General features: G+C 41.1%; 1 protein-coding gene across 1 annotated transcript; it reads right to left on the bottom strand.

Annotated features, from left to right (window-relative positions):
• Positions 1 to 10,685: 10,685 nt before the first annotated feature.
• On the bottom strand, positions 10,686 to 18,128 carry LOC131219127 (probable carbohydrate esterase At4g34215). Its single transcript, XM_058214127.1, has 2 exons — positions 17,504 to 18,128; positions 10,686 to 11,245 (listed from the first exon to the last, which is right to left on the bottom strand). The coding sequence occupies exons 1-2, from the start codon at positions 18,056 to 18,058 to the stop codon at positions 11,039 to 11,041; spliced, it is 762 nt and encodes a 253-aa protein (XP_058070110.1). The 5' UTR covers positions 18,059 to 18,128; the 3' UTR covers positions 10,686 to 11,038.
• Positions 18,129 to 18,343: the final 215 nt, after the last annotated feature.

Below are 18,343 nucleotides of genomic sequence, written 5' to 3'. Positions count from 1 at the left end.
CTTGGGGCGAGTGATGGAATCCCATCTCAGCCAATGGTACTGCCTGCGATCCCTCTCTCAACCCCAAAAGAAGTTTGCACAGGCCCTATCCAACTCACCAAGCAGAGATAGTGGGATATCGGTTGCTGCCAAGACGTGCACGAGAATACTGTTGAGAACATGGTTGATAAGGGTGGCTCGGCCTACTTAGGATAGCAATTTCGTCTTCCAACCTAAAATTCTGCACTGAAATTTCTCTACCTAAGGGCGGAAGAAGGATCTCAACGCTCTTCCTTTGAAGATTGGGATGCCCAGGTAGGTGAAGGGGCCGAACCTTGTTGAAAACCAAGTACCCTTTGGACTGCCCTGACCCGGGACAGTGGCTGGGACACTGAGATGATGAAAAAACTCTTGGAATTGCTGATTTTTTGGCCTGACGATGCTTGGTAGGCCTTGAGGAAATCAACAATACACTTCAAAGACGACCTCCCACCATTAGCAAGCAAAAGCATGTCATTGGCAAAGAGTTGGTGAGATATGAGCGGGCATGACCTATGAGTGGCGAAGGGAGACATGCCCCACTGGTGAAGAGCTGTTAGAAGCCTCTACTTAGAACCTCAGAGGCCAGAATAAATAGGCTCGATGAGATCGGGTCTCCCTGGCGGAGCCCTTTAGATGACTTGAAAAAATCGCAAGGCTCACCGTTGACCAGCACAGAGAACCAAGAATTCGCCAAGCATTTCTCCACCATCGCTATCCAGGAGGCTGCAAAGCCAAACTTGAAGAGGACCGCCTTGAGGAAGACCCAGTCTAGGCGATCATAAGCTTTCTCCATATCCAGCTTCATAAGGATGTCGCCCCCTCTGACCTTCTTGTCGATGTCCTTAAAGACTTCTTGAGCGAAAGCGCAATTATCCGTTATTGGTCTACCTTGGACAAAAGCACCTTGTTCAGGGGAAATAATTTTTGGCAGGATACTCCTAAGCCTGTCAGTAATTAGTTTTGAAAATTTTTTGTAAATACAATTGCATAAACTAATCGGACGAAAATCAGAATTTTTTTTTTTTTTTTTTTGGGGCCCATAGATTTGGGAATAAGGCAGATAAGCGTGGCCATGAATGCCCTTGGAAGGTGCCCTCCTCGAAAGAAGGAAAGGGTTGCTTGGAAGATATCATGGCCAATCGTCTCCCAGCAGGCCTAAAAAAATGCCCCGTTAAAGCCATCCGGGCCTGGGGCTCCGTCAGGAGGGAGAGCCTTGACAACACAATGGACCTCCTCCATAGTAGACTCCTACATCAACTCCCTATTATCTCCATTGGAGATCTCCTCAGGGATGGAGATCAACAAATCGTCATGCACTGAAACAGGTTCAGCCGTCAGTAGTGCAACAAAATATTTAGCTGCTGCCTGTTGATGGAATCTTGGTCTGCAACCACCCCTCCATCCAACAGGTCGATGCTCTGAATCGAGGCTCTCCTAGCCCTATCCAAAGCCATGTTGTGGAAAAAAGAGGTGTTGCGGTCACCCTCCTTCAGCCAATTGCATCTGGACATCTGCTTCCAGAAAATCTCCTCACAAAACTCTAGCTGGGCCAGCTCTGCCTTGGCCCTCTCCAAGGACTGAACGTTTTCCTGGGATGCGAATGAAAGAGTGGCATCTTCAGCAAGGGCAAACTCAACCTCGGCCTGTTTAATATTGTGGAAGACGTTCCCAAAGATGTCCCTATTCTAGGTTCTGAGGGCTACCTTCATGTTAGACATTTTACTGTGTAAGGTGAAGAGCGGATCTCCCACAACCTTTGACTTCTAGGCAGTCCTAACCAGCTCCTGGAACGAGGCATGGCCCAGCCACATCCGTTGGAACCTGAAAGGTTTCGGAAAAGCACTAGAAGTAGGTGGGAAGGAGATGAGGAGTGGCACATGGTCCGAATGGATTCGGGCTAGGTGCCTAACTTGTAAAGAGGGAAACAACCTCACCCAGGAACTGTTGTAGCAAACTTTGTCCAGCCTTGCCCAGCTCCTCGCCCAGCTCCTCGCCCGACCACTCTGATTATTGCACCATATCCAGGATGCACATTAATGGCTTTCAATGTCACGCCCCACATTTCATATACAGAGTGTGTACACTCATACCCGAGTTACGATCCATAACTCGTATACTAAGTGTACATAAATCTGTCCATCAAACAGTTGATTTGAGGCACATATTAATGCAATCTAAGTTCTCACCACATAAATATTCGAACATTCACAATATTATATGTGCCCTGTTTATGCTCATTTCATTTTAATCACAAACACAAGATAAACTCCAAAAGTAACTATATCCACCCATCCAGGACCTTTATTTAATTATAACATCAGTTATGGCTCAACAAAGTCATAGTATAAACAATTCTCAAATTTAATCTGAATAACAATAAATAAAGAGAATAAAAACTAAATATCCTAATAAATCAGTAGCATTAATGAATCAAATGTCTAATGTAGCGAGTTCGTCCTACACCAAATATGGTCATTGATTTTGAGCATAATCCTCCAGCCCAACCTCATTTGTTGGCACTTGACTCAGATTTCCTTTCTCATTTTCCTTTGTACGGTTGTCAATTCACAACGTTAGTTGGCGAGGCTATTGAGTGAACCCAACATGGTTCATATGTAGCATAATATAAGATAGCATAAAAAAAGAAGCTAGATATGTATGCAATATGAGCATGGATGCATGTCAAGTGGGATGATCGTCCACTTACTTGTGTTGGATATCCGTCAACCTGAAAACTGTACTCAACAAACATCCACCGCAGGTAGGCGTGGGCTGTACCCATCAGACATCCACCTAGGTAGGCATGTGCAATCATACATCTAATCCGTGAGTAGGCTTCCACTATTATGGGCATCTAGTAATGAATCTACCAGGTGTAACCATTTTGGGAGATCCCCCATGATCTCAAGTCACAAGGTGTGCATGCAATCACGATGGATGCATGTAATGTGTGCTTAATGTCAATGCATTAGTATGTATAGTTCAATAGATACATTTCTCTCTAAGAGGAAACAATGAATTCTATAATATCAATGATTTGGGTGTTTGCATGTTCATAACATAAATTATAAAGTAAGAATCATATTAGCATAATAAATATAACTTAGCAACCATATCAATCCAAACAATTACATCCATCAACTCATCTATCTTAATCGTACAAATATGGGATACGTTGGGATTCACTCACCTATTTACGGTAGGGTCAAATCTTTTGAATAATCGAACACTTTGGAAATTGTACTTTAAATCCATATTAAGATGATTTAGCATACCACAATTCAAGCACATTATTCCAACAAGTTGGGTCCATAGATCAAAACAATGGGTGTAGTGCTAATCCACCACGTTCATTGGTTAGATATAGGATTTCTGAACAAGGAAAAACAAAAATTAAATGAGAAATCAATGAAAACTTACTTGCGGAGGCTCCTCTTCCGCAGAGCTTCTCTCTTTCTCTCGGTTGCTCTTACTTTAGGGTTTCTCTATAGAATTTCCTGTCGTTCCTTCCTTTAAATAGAGAAAGCCTTGAATCTAGAAGATTCTGCCAAGTTTTAGTGGAATTTGGCAAAAATATTAATACTACAGTGTTAGGAATTGATCTACTGACCTATCCTCCCACCAAGAGTGCTCCTACCGACTAAACTAAGTGCTTGATTTTTTTTAATAATCATAAAATTAAATTATTAATTTGGGTTAAATTGGTTCCCATATGGCTTAAAAATCAGGGTTGTTACACTCAATGCGTCATCAAGATCTTCAATTTACATTCAAGCCTCGATGAATTCAGACTTTTCAAGATACTTAACTCATTGAATATTTATGATCCTATTGAAGAAAATCCAAAAGTACAGCTCGAAAGCAACCCAAAAACCACTGCCTCTATAAAGTTGTACATGAACATGGATTTATTAAAAGTATAATAATCAAAGCCATAATCATCATCCAATCACACTATTCATCACATAAACCACGATCAATCACATTCAATGAATTAAAGTCGATTAGATCAACTCTTATATCCATAAACGATCATACCTATAATTTCGATTGTTGGTGATCTAGTAAAATTGGAAACCAAAGATCTCCAAAACAACTCGTCCATTCGAGCAGATATTTTAGACCATGAAATTTTACATTGAGTACTTTATCTTGGTCGGTCGACACAAACAACAAGCTAGCTGAAATTGAGTTTCAAAGGCAAAACAAGAAATTAATGATAGAATGGGAAGTTCTGATACTACTTGTTAGTTAGTTTCTAAGGGTGATAAACCAGGATAATTGAACTTTTAGGAAAATTCATTTTATCTTTTAAATCATATTTTAATCTTAGGATCTCTGTCCATGAATAAGCCATGTTTCAACAAGTGAAAATAATTACTTATCATACTTGAGTGCAGATCAATCTATCTGTTTCTGTCACTAACGATCTCTCAACGTAGAGTCTTTACTAGATATATTGAAGGTTTAGGAAGTAGAGAACTCACATCTCTAGTAGGGGCCAAGACGAGATCTAGAGTTGTCTGTGGTGTAGATTACATGCCCAAGGCGGCGTGTGCACACGTGTGTAGAGAGGAGCGGAGGGAACATTCACCTCCTCTCTCTCTCTCTCTCTCTCTCTCTCTCTAGTGGTGGGAACGTCCAACAGGTTTGAGTGTTCTTGGGCTTTCTTAAAAGTGCCTCCTCCTACACTAGGATCTTATAAGGATGTGTTTAGGATCTTAGGGAGGTAATGTTATGATACTCCACCCCACAAAGCCTCTGTGTATCTAATTATGAAAGAGGCATGTTTAAGTACCTAATATATGCACCCCAATCATCCGTGGTATCCACTGTGTTAGAAATAGGTGGACGGCTTATAAAATGTCAGTCAAGTTAGAAATATGTGGACGGCTTATAAAATGTCCACTTGGGTAGCATGGGATTGGCCTCGTATCACCCACTTTTAATGGCCATGTAGTGATCTTGTAAAGTGATCCAAAGCACTTATATCAAGCCATCTCGGCCCACACATCCTCAGGTTTAAGGATATAGATGAAGATAGTGTAAATCCGCAAGTCTCATTCTAATCTGGACATGATGGGCCTTCCAGTCGAGAAACCTGCAAGCTATTCTAGCAATCTAAGTGATCAAAGATCCAACCAAGTGGAATCCATGAATCTCTCTCTCTCTCTCTCTCTCTCTCACACACACACACACACACACTTGTGTGGGATAGGGCAAAGGGTCACCAACACTATGTCAGGCCCAATGGGGAGACTGTTCATCCTGACACTAATTTGGTCCCTTCACACAAGATGACTAGTAATGAAGAATAAAAGATAAGTCCGAATACATTTATGGTCATGGCCAAGGCATTGTGATCCATGGACCACATTCTCCCTTGGCACTTGGTTGATGTGTCTAATCTTCATGATGCTTAAAGAATTAGAGGCTATACCTATAATAAAATATGTCCAGATATAATAAACATGCCATATTTAAAATAAGCACATAAACTACGTTAAGGAAAACAAGGTCTAAAAGAGCAACCAAACATGGTTTTTAGGCAGAACCCCAAAACTATGCTAGCAGGTGGTGCCCCTGGCAAAATCAATTGTGCAGAGTGCACAAACGTTGTATTAGAGGTGATGGCATTGGTGGACTTGACCATGATCACGATTTTATTTTCAATGATCGGAATTTCAGTATGTCATGTGAACCTTAGACTAGTAGAATATGCGGTACTAACGTTCGTTATAGTTAGATGGCAAAAGATTCAATGGGGGCTTAGATTAGAACAAGGTAAGGATGTCCCTGGATAGAATAGCTAGTATTTTACTATAGGGTTTAATAGATAGTGTGAACACCCTAGGCTCTCTCATCAACCTTGCCAGCCTATTTTGATTTGAGTATTATGTATTTCCCCTATGTTGTTGTTGTCCCTGTAGAGAGCGAAGGAGTGTCTTGAGTGGTGGTGATAAGATTGTTGACTTATTTGGATGTTGGATGAGGACACTTTTGTTTCCATTCTCCCATATGATAGGCTTTTCATCGATCTGACTCTTCTTCGCTGGAGCAGCTTAAGGAGACTAAGGGCGATCGTCCCATCCCTTATTTTGACTTGGAATTGTTCCCCATTGCGAATGAGTTGGGTGAAGTTTGCATATAGGTATAATATGAGGTATCTAGAGATACTTAGATTTTCCGAGCGGAAAACCATAGAGATTTGATCCTGGTTGTCAATTGGGATTTTCATTCTAGTGGCTATGGCTCACCAACTTCCAACATAAGCTAACGAAGACTCATCATTTCCTTGTTTCAAGGCAGCTAGATTTTCTCTCTTAAGCATTATATTTAGTTTGAATGGGAATCATTCGATAAAGGCTTGGGAAAGTTGTTTCCAAGTTCTAATTTGGCGGTAGTTGAGCAACGTGTATCAATTGAGCATGTCACCCTTTAGGGACTTTTGGAATAGGAAAATTAATGCCCCATCGTTGCCAACCACATCATCTAGTTCACCAAAAAATGCTTCAATATGGGCAATGGGACACCCACTACTATTATACCTCTTGATTTTATGGATGAGAGATCTCCTATTGCCTTTGCAACTTATTTCCATGGTGTAGAACTATTCCTAAAAGAGTTCTCGGAGCTGCTTGGTTTCAAAAGAATTGGACTTGAGGGGTTTTGCTCCTTGTGACCATGTGGGGATAACTTCTTCTTTAGGGTAAAGTTGTTGGACTTGGCTTCCGATTGCAGGAGAATGTTGAACTTAACTCCGTTTAGGGGGAGGATGTTAGAACTGGTTCCTGTTAGGGAGAGAATACTAAAACTGGCTCTCGTCAAAAGGAGGATGCTAGATAGAAGGAAAATTGAAGACTAGAGTAGAAACAAGGATCAAAGGGAAAACTGGATGAGATTATGTTGGTTGATTGATCGGGACGCTTGGTGATTACACTAGCATATTTTGGGTAAGGGGTGTGCATTCACCTTGGAGGAATCATGTCATTAAATCTTCTAATCTTTTGATGTTGAGGGCCATGTTGGCCATGGAAGAGGTTGCCAAGGATTCGTCAGCTGGGTGTTTGGGCGACTCAAGAGCAGATGAGGATGTGTACATGTCCTCTTGGGTTTCCATGGCCGTCCTAGATCGGGTGAATAAGGCTATGATGGGTGATTATTATTAACCTTGGAAGGCGTCGGACGTGGAGATGATTTTTGGGCCTAATGATTACACACACACAAAAAAAATATCGAGAGTGTGTGAGTGGCTTCCCAACTTCCGAAAGGTTCCCTAAGCGATATACCTTTTGGCCGGGTGGACCAGTCTTTTGATGCGTGCTTAAGTGGTACTTTTTTAAGAGGCTTTGTTGGCAGCAAGACTAGAGAGGAAATCTCCATGAGTCTAATAGGTTCCCATGCGACAAGTAGTGCTTGTGGTATGGATGCTAGTGGTGGGATTACTTCTGGTGAGAAAAGATAACAAGAAAAGAAAGGAAAGGCAGTGCATGAAAGTAAAAATTCTAAAAGTAAATAATGGGACATAAAGTGCAGAAACATAAATGGACTAGTATTGAAGATCCCTAAAAATTTAAAAATCCCGTGACTTCGAGTTAGGCCTAGCTAGCATCTAACATCCTTAGTAGAGTCACTAAATTTGCGGACATCCACAGCTGATAAACAATGCATGTTCCCACGTGCGCCGGTAGTTTTCTTTGGTTGGACATTGACACGAGGATAGTGTGATTAGAATTGGAGTTGCGACTAGTTGATGGTTTTGAAATTTATGGTTGGTTGGACACCATAGGCCAACGATGGATCCAGGAATCGAAAACTCCTCAACTTGAGCAATTCCTGTGATCGGTCTCTTACCAATCGAAAACTCCCCAACTTGAGCAATTCCTGTGATCGGTCTGTTACCATTGATTTCGAGTACGAGCCTCGGTGATGAAGAAGAAAGAGAATTGGCACCTTCTCTGCTTGTACCAAAGGACGGTATCTACTTTGTGAGATTTAGGAATTTTTGGAGATTATTTGATATTGAAAAGACAAAACTAACTCAACTCTACTACAATGGAGAGGGAGCACTAAACATTGATCATGATCAAGGAGACAATTATTATAAAAACTAAGAAGAAAATGCAACAAAGATGTATAAAAAAAGAAAAAGATTACAACTGAAAATTAAAATAGATCACAATGTGCTTGGAGATGTGAGGGAAAATTGAGAGACTTGATACTCTTAAGTAACAGAGATGATCAAATATCTCAAGATCCTCCTCTACTCCACTTAATCTAAATTGTTGGGTTGGATGGCTTAGATCACTCATTGTTCTCTTCATTTTTTTTATTTTTTATTTTTCAGTCTCCAGCTTTCCTCATCCTTTTTTAGCCACTCTAGCCTCTCTTGCCCCTCCTTTTTCTCTAATGGAAAGGAAGCCCCCTTTTATAAAGATACTAGCGGGAATCCAATTACCACCGGCGGTAATTGGAATCCCATCAGTTGTTGAGAATTCGACCTTAACAGGGGGTAGCAGGAACCTTTTCGGGCTAACTGGGATAAGATTTAGGTGCTTCCCGAATCGACTTCAATTGGGGTTCAGATTAAGCGAGGTAGGTCTACCAATCTTGGGTAAGAGTGTCTACATTCTAAAACTCAGTGAGGCAAGTCTGATGAGATTTGTTGAGTGGAATGACTCGGTTGGGGTCTTGACAAGACTGGATGAGTTGGATAGATAACTCAGGTTGACTCCATATGATTCTACAAGATTCAACAGGTGGACTATTGTTTTAAAAACTAAAAATTGTTTGGTGCAAAACTTGAAGGCACGTGGTCCACCTGATTAGTGGACCAATCTAGCTTTTGGTAGAAGGCACCTTGATATTTATCAATTAGTAGATGACCTACATTTAAGTGTGCCATCATTACTGAAAGCGTGTTTGCATGTATCTATCTCCCATAATCCCACTCATTTAATAAAGCTTTGTTTTTTTTTTTTTTTTTTTTGCTTAGGGAGAGATCTAGGTAAATTTTGTTTTAAGAGAGAGGGTAAATACTAATTTCATTTTACAGAGGGAGTTGAGTGTAATTTCAACATTTCTTGCGTAAAACCCCCTAAATTAAAAGCGGCATGAATAGCGGGGCCTTTTTCTCTTTTCCTTTCCTTTTTCAAATCACTCGGCAGCTTTTGCACTATGATTTACAACACCTTTATTTCCGGTAAAAGCAACAGCTATTGGGGTGCCTTACTCATAACACCGTTCCTTCGTTTTTTAACCTTTGCATTGGACCAAACAACTTCAACTGGGAATGGGCCAACAATCCAGCCCTGAGTAGAGAGGCCAATGACCCGAAATGAGAAGACCAGGCAGCTGTGCTGTGCATCTTGAGGGATTTGGATTGGGTTCAGGTTCCTCAACGACCACCCAACCTGACTTCCTCTGTAATCGAACCAACCCAACTAAAACTTGCCTAAGCCAATTTCAAATCAACCTGAGGGCCTTGACAATTCGACCCAACCTGACCCACAACTCAGGTTGGGCCAATGGAAGCTGATTGGGTGGTGACCCCAACACCACTGATATCCCTGATGACCCCAACTCTGTGGGGTCCATCATGATGTGTGCTTTTATCCGCAGTCCATCCAATTTTCTAGCTCATTTTAAGGCATGGGCCCAGAATTGAAGCAAATCCAAAGCTCAAGTGGGCCACACAACAGGTAACAGTGGGGATTGAACTCCTACCGTTGGAAAACTTCTTGGGGGCACAAAAGTTTTGGATCAAGCTGATATTTGTGTTTTCCCTTCATCCAGGTCTACTTTATCTCATCAACAGGATGGATGGCAAATAAACATCACGGGTGAGGCCTAGGAAGGTTTCAACGGTTGACATCATTATCACCATTGTTTCCTCAGGTGCGTTCCACTTTAGCTTTGAATATGTTTCAATTTTTGGGCTCATGCCTTAAAATGAGTGTGGCAAAACAGATAAGCAGAGTGGATAAAACACATACATCACAATGGCCCCACATGGGTGGGGTTGGGCTCATCATCCAATCCTTCCTAGGTCATTCAGGTTTGGGTTGACCGGAACCCAAGTTGCAGCCCTTGTCTCCACCATGCAAGACATTACCTTTTTCCATCTCATCCTCATTATCTTAAAAGCTTGGTGAGGTTGGTTTTTATAACCCCTCATCCTACGGATTAATCTCCATCTCCTCTTGAAGTGGGGCACTGCTTCCTGGATTCCATTCCAGACTCGGCATCTCATACGGCTCAACTGCTATTTACCAGCTGATAAGCCATGGCTCTGCTCAGTATGGATCCTGCATTGGTAACTATTACAACTTCTGCTAAGTGACCGTTGAAAATAGTAGGCCAGTAGTAGCCCTACTTGCAGTTTCTGGTAATGTACCTCCCAGTCAAGATGACCTCCAACGGTTCATGTATTTAAATATTGTAGAGATACTCTACGTGCCCAGGTTGGTTCAAGCTCCAAGGTCAACCTAAGCCCATCCCTTTCACTTGGATGGGCTACATTCAATCGTTTGGGTCAGATCTGAAACCTGACTCAATCAAAGCTTTGGTTTGGTTGGCCCGTTGGCCCAGATAACATGTTCCCACACCTAATCCTAACCATCTGATTTATCCATTAGATTTGGAGGTCCATTTAGTGGCCAGCATTGGATCGTTAAGAGGATAATTCCATTATAAAAACAAGAACATTAACCAACATGTCATAGCAAACAGTAGGTTTGGCAGGGAGAAGGACCCTGCAATTCTGCCAAATAGACGATGGATCAAGCCGTGTCAATCTGACATGGATGGAAATGGCCCCACAATGAAAGCCTATTAGAAGGAGAGAAAAGATAAAAGAGTAACATGAACACCTGCAAACAGCAGTAAAAGTGCACCTGCTTTGGGCTGAAATTGAAGGCCCAACACATAGCCCCGAGACCATCCAGGGATGGAGGCTTGGCATGTGAGCTGGGAAGCTGGGCTTGGACAGACCTTCTGAGCCATGGCCCTTTCCATCTCAGTGGCAAGAAGAGGCGAAGTACATTATGTAGGCATCACACAGCATGTTACCTAGCTTGATCTGAGCCTCTGTGGTAAGGTGCAGGTGATCTTCCTTGAGCGGCAATCCCTTGGCATCCACGCATGTAACGTTTGGGAGATTGATTCCCAGCTGCTCTTCTCTCACCTTCTCTATAAAACGCCCATCTCCAGATGCAATAGCCACCTGCATCAATACAAAACACCTTTTTTGGCCAACACCAATCCAGAAATTTTAATGATCATGTTTGATGCACAAGGGAAATGGGATATGGAATATTGAGGTTGCATTTGGAACCACATTTTTAAATTAATTCCAAACAGTCACCTAAACTGGAGGAAGAAACCATAGCATGCAATTAGGGCTAGCCATTTGATAGGCCTGAGCCTGGTAAATCAACATTTTGAATAGGCCTGGCTGGATCAGTTCTAAAATTCAGGCATGCCCATTGCCAGGCCTACCTGCAATCTCTGGTTGCCATTTAAATGATACATTGGCATTAGTCTTATAGTAGGCTGCTTGCTAGGCATCAAAACTTCCTCTTTACCCAGTCTCCTAGAACCTGACCCCACTCACATGCCAAGATGGTCCCAACCAGTCTAAAGTTCAAAAACTTGCTGTGTTGAATCAAAACTCAGCTGAGTGAACTCAATAGAACGAGATTTTTGAGCCAAGTCACTGAGAAACTGGGAACTGGTTTTGACTCGATCCTGACTCGGGAAGACTCATCGAGTAAACTCTATGATGTAGGAGAGGTCAGGGATGAATCAATTGAGCCAGAAGCACAAGTGGGACCATTTACTACAGCTTGCGGCAGCCATAACTTTGTGATCAGATATCATTATTGCATTCACATATATAATATGTCGTTGGAAAGCCATCGACAAGCTCTACGTCCTAGCCAATTAATCATGGCATATTGGCCCCTGCATGACTTTGGAAAATTCAATCGTTTCAGGGATCAGAGATCTTAGCCAATTTCAAAACTTACAATTGTTAGTATGTTTTTGCTATTTGAAGGGTTTCAAGAGTATGGTTGTGGGCAGGATTAGACATCTTTTACTATTTAGTAAGTTCATTATTTTGGGAAACTTCACTGTTTTAGGAAAGTTATCTAGTTTGATTTGGATTACGAATCTAGGGCTCATTATTTATTTAAGCTCATCAGATACATTGTAAGCAGCACTAGTCAGACATACACTTAAACTAGTTCATGCTCTAATCATTTGACAATAGTTTATTATTATTATTACCTCTACAATATCCATATTAAATACTTGACACTATTACTGAAATTTCTAAAATTATAATTGTTAAAATCAAGTCAAGCTAGGCTGAGTCCTCGAGTCCACCCAGCCTGGCTGAACATTGAGTCAAGCTTTCAGGTTCTTGAACTGCACAACAAGTGATGGACGCCAAGAAAAGTCCCAGAGAGTGAGCATACGACATACAGTGCTGCACAAAAGGCCCATACCCATGAAAGCTCATTCTCTGAGTAGTCAGTCGGGTGCTTGAAGTAGGAACCAAGTGACACATGATCACCACTTCACCAGCACTGTTCACATGGCAAGATGGTCATGTGTGGCATGTTTGTTCTTAATCAGGAGGAAATGATATTTCCTAGTGAGCTCATAATGAAGATGCAAGCCTTAGCAGGTTACATACACATTTCTTTCATGTTAGACTTGGTAAGAAATGTTATGTGGGATTTGGAGCTTAGACCCCAATATAACTGCTAAAGAAACTATATCTTGGTTACTTCCATGGTATTATTAAAGCCAGTAAAAGCAATTTAACCCTCAGTGAATCACCTGCACACATAAGTTATAAAGGGTTGTGTCACCGTGAGCAGCCCCTCATGTGAATGGGGCATAATACATGTTAGAGATCCACAAATACAACACAAAAGTTAGAGATTCGGGCCTGGAACTCAATCAAAAGCAAAGGTGATGTTGACAGCTGACAACATCTGGCATCTTACTAGGGCTAAAAATGCAGTGAACTAGCAGGTTTGAGCTTAAGCTTCAAGGTTAATGGAATTTAACCAAGGCCCAATATCTAATTGGGAAAAATCCTGGGCTTGCGTATGCATAAAGGCCAAACAGATAAGCCTGCCCCAGCTTATTTAAATCAGTGGTCCAAGTATTTGGTTAGTGCCGAGACCAATTCCTTAAGGGCTTGGATGCGCGACTCAGGTTCTTATCTCCACATGCTTTGATTGAGCCCAACCAAGGCCCATATCAGCTGCACATGTAATATCATCATATCTTATTGTCCTTCTAGTGAGGAATGCAACTGAGAGTTGCAAGCACAAAACATGAGTGTAGGATCCAAACCATTTGAGAGCCAAAAATAGACCGGACCAGTAATGAGGTGAAAATTGACACATTAAAGGCTAACCTTCTTTTTTAATTATCAGGTTTGGATTGACCCAACAAGTCAAAATCCCTCCATGGCTGTCACAACTAGAACATGTGGTTCAGAAGAGCAGTCTCTACATCACCACTGTAAATGTCGCAGGGTAGGTAGGACCATTCAGCTACCCATTTTCTCAAGTGTCAAGAACCAGAAATCCCCTCTTATCTCATGCATTATTTGACACATCATTCTAAAACCAGTATGTATTACATATCATCTGATATGTACCGGCATCGCCCCATGAATGATATGGCTGTATTGGCCCATATCAGCTCATATCTGCTCGCTACAGGGGCGATACGAGAGGGATAGGGGGCGATAGTACCCCATATCAGTGGTGACTGATATGTTACACACCGAAACTGATTTTCAAACCTTGATCTCATGTGAATAACTAAGGATATGTACCTGATAAAGTGGCATGTCTCCACTCATTGTTTTTATTAGGTCCAGTAAAAGAGTTACAAGCCTTAGTTGGGCCTAGGCCCAAGTAACAAATCCAAGTAACAAATACAAGTGAACAAATAAAAGACTTCCAACAATCCTGCTCAAGCCAGTGCATATGTGTCTATAATGCCTAGCTTGCCACTAATGAATGAACATTGTGGACAAGGCAAAGACCAACTAAGACTTAGAAGAAACATGCTTCGTGTGATTTCCTCGGATAATGTCTTCTCCCTGTTAAAATGACAATGCACATCTATGTTTCTCAACCATTCACGAAAAACTAGATTAGTAGCTATATGGGATGCTACTGGATTTCACAATAGAGAATCATTGGCCCACTGCCAAATAGCTAAAGCTATTGGAGAACCCATAATAATTCACAAACTACATGGTCAATGGCCCTGTACTCTGCCCCCGCACTTGATCTAGCAACAACTGACTATTTCTTACTCTTCTAGGTTAATAAGTTTCCTCCAATAATCGTACAATAGCTAGATGTGGATTTCCGATCTATCACTAAACCAACCCGATCTACATCGGCATAGGTTTTGACCCGGAGATGTCCATTAGATCCATAAAAAAATTCCTGACCTGTAGTATTTTTCAAATAATAAAGAATCAGCAAGACCACATCTCAATGTTGAACCCTTGGTTTATGGATGAGTTTTTACCAACAAGCCTTTTGTACCTCCCTCAATCATTGAGAAGTTTACCTTGATCATCTGACAGCTTACTATTTGGATCCACTGGGGTATCACATGGCCTACACTCCATTTCCCAACATTCTTCCAACAAGTCTAGCACATATTTCCTTTGAGATATGTTGATCCCACTCGCAGACCGGGCATCTTCAATGCCTAGGAAATACTTTAGCGGTCCAATCCTTGGTATAAAATTGTTTCTTGATGTGACTCTTGACTTCCAATATGCCCTCTTTATCATTTCCAGCGATGATTATGCTGTCTACATAGACAATTAAGGCCACAATTCCTCTGGAGCTCTACTTCACAAATACCAAGTGATCCTTGTGACACCTATGAAAGCCAGTCCACCAAAATGTGACTAAATTTCTCAAACCATGTCCTGGGAGATTGTTTCAGTCCACAAATGGCCTTCCAAAGTTTGCACACTTTCCCAGTCTCCCTGAACAACAAGTCGAGGAGGTTGCTCCATATAAACTTCTTAAGTCAGTTTACTATTGAGGAAGGCATTCTTGACATCCAACTGGTAGACAAGACCCATTAGCTGCACAGAAATCAAAATCAAAACTCACACCGAATTTAATTTGGCAACATGAAAAATGTTTCTTCATAATCCAACCCTGCAGTTTGGCTATACCCTTTTCCAATAAGCCTCATTTTTAAGAAAATGATTTTATCAAATATTCATATGAACATGCTTTTTATACTAAGGTGAATGGAAATGGAGATATGTTGCTGGTTTGTTTGTATGTGGATGACTTGATTTTCACAGGAAATCATCCAAATATGTTCGAAATCATCCAAATATGTTCAAGGAGTAGGAATTGATGGATCGAGAATTTGAAATGAGTCAGTCGTCGACCTCATGTCATACTTCCTTAGTATAGAAGTGAAATAAATGAATGAATGAATCTCTCTCTCAAGCAGGTTATGTAAGGGAAGTTCTTAAGAAATTCAAGATGAACAACTGCAAGCTAGTAAATACACCCGTAGAGTGTGGTCTCAAGTTGACCAAGTATAATGAAGAAGGAAAGGTGGATTCTAGACTCTTCAAGTGTCTAGGTGGAAGCTTCGATACTTACATGCACAAGATTGAACGTGCTCTATGGAGTTGGGCTAATGAGTTGGAACATGGAAGAACCAAAATCTTCCCACATTGAGGCAACTAAGAGGATTCTTTAGTACATAAAAGGTATAAAAGGTACAATTAGTTATGGTTTGCTTTACTCCTAATCTAAAGACTTTTAACTTGTAGGTTATCGAAAAGCATATGAAAAACAAGGAGATCGAGCTCATTTTAATCAAGTCACAAGATCAAGTTGCTGACATTTTCACAAAACCCCCTAAAGCCAACATCTTCAATAAGTTTACAAATATTTCTTCGAATAGTTGATGGAAGAAGGTTGAGAAATAAACCTAATTTTGTAGTTATATGAGTGTGTAAGGCTAAGGGAATTATTTATTTTGAAAATGTTAAAAAAATGAACAAAATTAAAAGTTTCAATAGAATACAGTAGAAGGTTCTTAGAGTTCAATGCATATAAAAATATCAATGGTTATTTGAGGTAAGTAGAAAGTCGTTAAATGAAAAGAAAAGTATGTAGAAAGCTCCCCAAGTGCCTATATATACATGTACATGACCTCATTGTGATGTATAAAGTAAAAAATACTTTAATAAAAGTGATATTCTTTTATCATTTTTTTTTTCCCTTCAAGTCCCTCTTCCCCTTGCCCCACTTCTTGCTTGAGTAAGAGTGTGAGAGTGTCAAAGGCCTCTTTGCATACAACAGAACAAGTGTTGCGCTAACTGTAATGGATTTATTATTATTATTTTTTTCGGATTCAACTTGTATGTTAGGGCCGGTTTGATTTTCTGGTTCAACTGTAATTACCTTGTAAATGAGTAATCATTATTTACGAAGGTAATTACTGCATCTTTCCCAATGCTGGCTTGATGGGTTACTTTTTAAACACTTAAATTGAGAAATTTGCAAAATAAATGTGGGGCCCACCATAATGTGTGTGGCTTATCCACACCGCCCATTCATTATGCCAACTGAATATAGGGCATGAGCCCAAAAATGAGGCAGATCCAAAGCTCATGTGAACCACACCACGCAAAATTGTAAGAATTGAAAGCCTACCATTAAAAACTTCTTAAGGCTCTTAGAAGTTTTAGATCAAGCTTATATTTATGGTTTTCTCTTATCCATGTCTATGTGACCCTATGAACAGGTTAGATGGTGAATAAACCTCAATGTGGGCCCAGTAAAAGAACCAACTTTCAATAGTGGACAAATTAAGGTCATTGTTTCCTTTTATGTGGGCCAATTAAGCAATGAATCTGCCTCATTTTTTGGCTAATGTCCTAAAATGTTCTAATAAAACAGATAGACGGCACAGATATATCATATACATTACGGTGGGCCCACGGATTAAGTCAACATTTTCGGACCAGTTTTTTGGGTGGAATTAAAAAGTAATAATTACTTATTTACCAGGAATTTACATGCATCATGGAAAATCAAATTGGCCCTTACGTTATGAAACTTTGGGAGAGAGTAAGCAAGATTAAGGCATAGACAAATGTGTCAAAAAATCATATTAGACTGAGGCCAGAAAAGTGAACCATTGAGGCTATTTTCCTACGTAAATGATAAACAAATATATGGAGAGGAGGAACGATCACCATATGGTCTTTATTGAGTTCGTAGAGAGAGGGACATTAAATCAATTTAATGGAAATTACTTTATTTTCCAGGAAAATGGAGAGAAATGGAAACAACATTTCCAGGAAATTTACAAAAAAACAAACAGCGAAAATGTTGTTTACAAATGAAGAATTTTTAGCAGGGAAAAGGTTGAAAAGCCAAAAAACCTGAATAATAGGAAGTGAGGGCAGTTGAAGATCTGAACGGACGTCCTGTATGAGTTTCTCCATGTGGGATTTGTAAGACTCGGCCGCGTGTTGAGATCCCGTGTCACTCTCTCCCTGATACCAAAGAAGGGCCCTGATCTCTCCACCACCTTTCACTGACTCTTTGGCCCTTCTCACCATATTCTCGTACAGATGCGATCCCCGCTCCCACTCCTTGATCGCCGTACCGCCCACCGCACAAGGGACGAGACCCACAATCCCAATGGTCGGACGATGGGCCCGAAGAGCGTTAGCGAAGGGCATACCTGGACCGACGCCGCAAGTCTTGTGCGTGTCAATGTCGGCATGGAGGGGGTCTGAGGCCTCTTCCCAGGTAGACCGGGCGGTGAACCGGAGGATGGAAGGGCTGGGAATGCATTCAGGGGGAACGACCCGGTCCCACTTCTTTGACTTGGTTACGCCTCCTCGGCCAGCCATGTTACTCTGTCCTGATAGGATAAAGATCACTTTCTCGAGCCAGTTCGACCTTCCCTCCTCCGATTCGGCCATTTCCATCTCTCTCTCTCTCTCTCTCTCTCTTACAAGTTGTAAGAAGAGAGGAAAGATTAGGAAGGACTCGACTTAGTACACTGGTCGGTGTGCGTTTTATCTATGCCATCCATCCATTTTGCCCGCCCGCTCATTTCAGGGCATGATGAAAATCTCATGTGGACCCTGTTCTTCTACCGAGCTAATCCAAGAGGAATATATATAATTTGATGAAAGTTGCGTTGTGTGTTGTGTATTTCGTCGTGGGGAAAATATAGCGGCTTATAAAGAGGAGTCAAATCTATAAACGGC

The sequence above is a fragment of the Magnolia sinica genome, chromosome 11, assembly GCF_029962835.1.
Source record: "Magnolia sinica isolate HGM2019 chromosome 11, MsV1, whole genome shotgun sequence".
Classification (NCBI taxonomy): domain Eukaryota; kingdom Viridiplantae; phylum Streptophyta; class Magnoliopsida; order Magnoliales; family Magnoliaceae; genus Magnolia; species Magnolia sinica.
The sequence above is the reverse complement of the archived record's forward strand: the minus strand, read 5'-3'. Positions and strand labels throughout refer to the sequence as shown.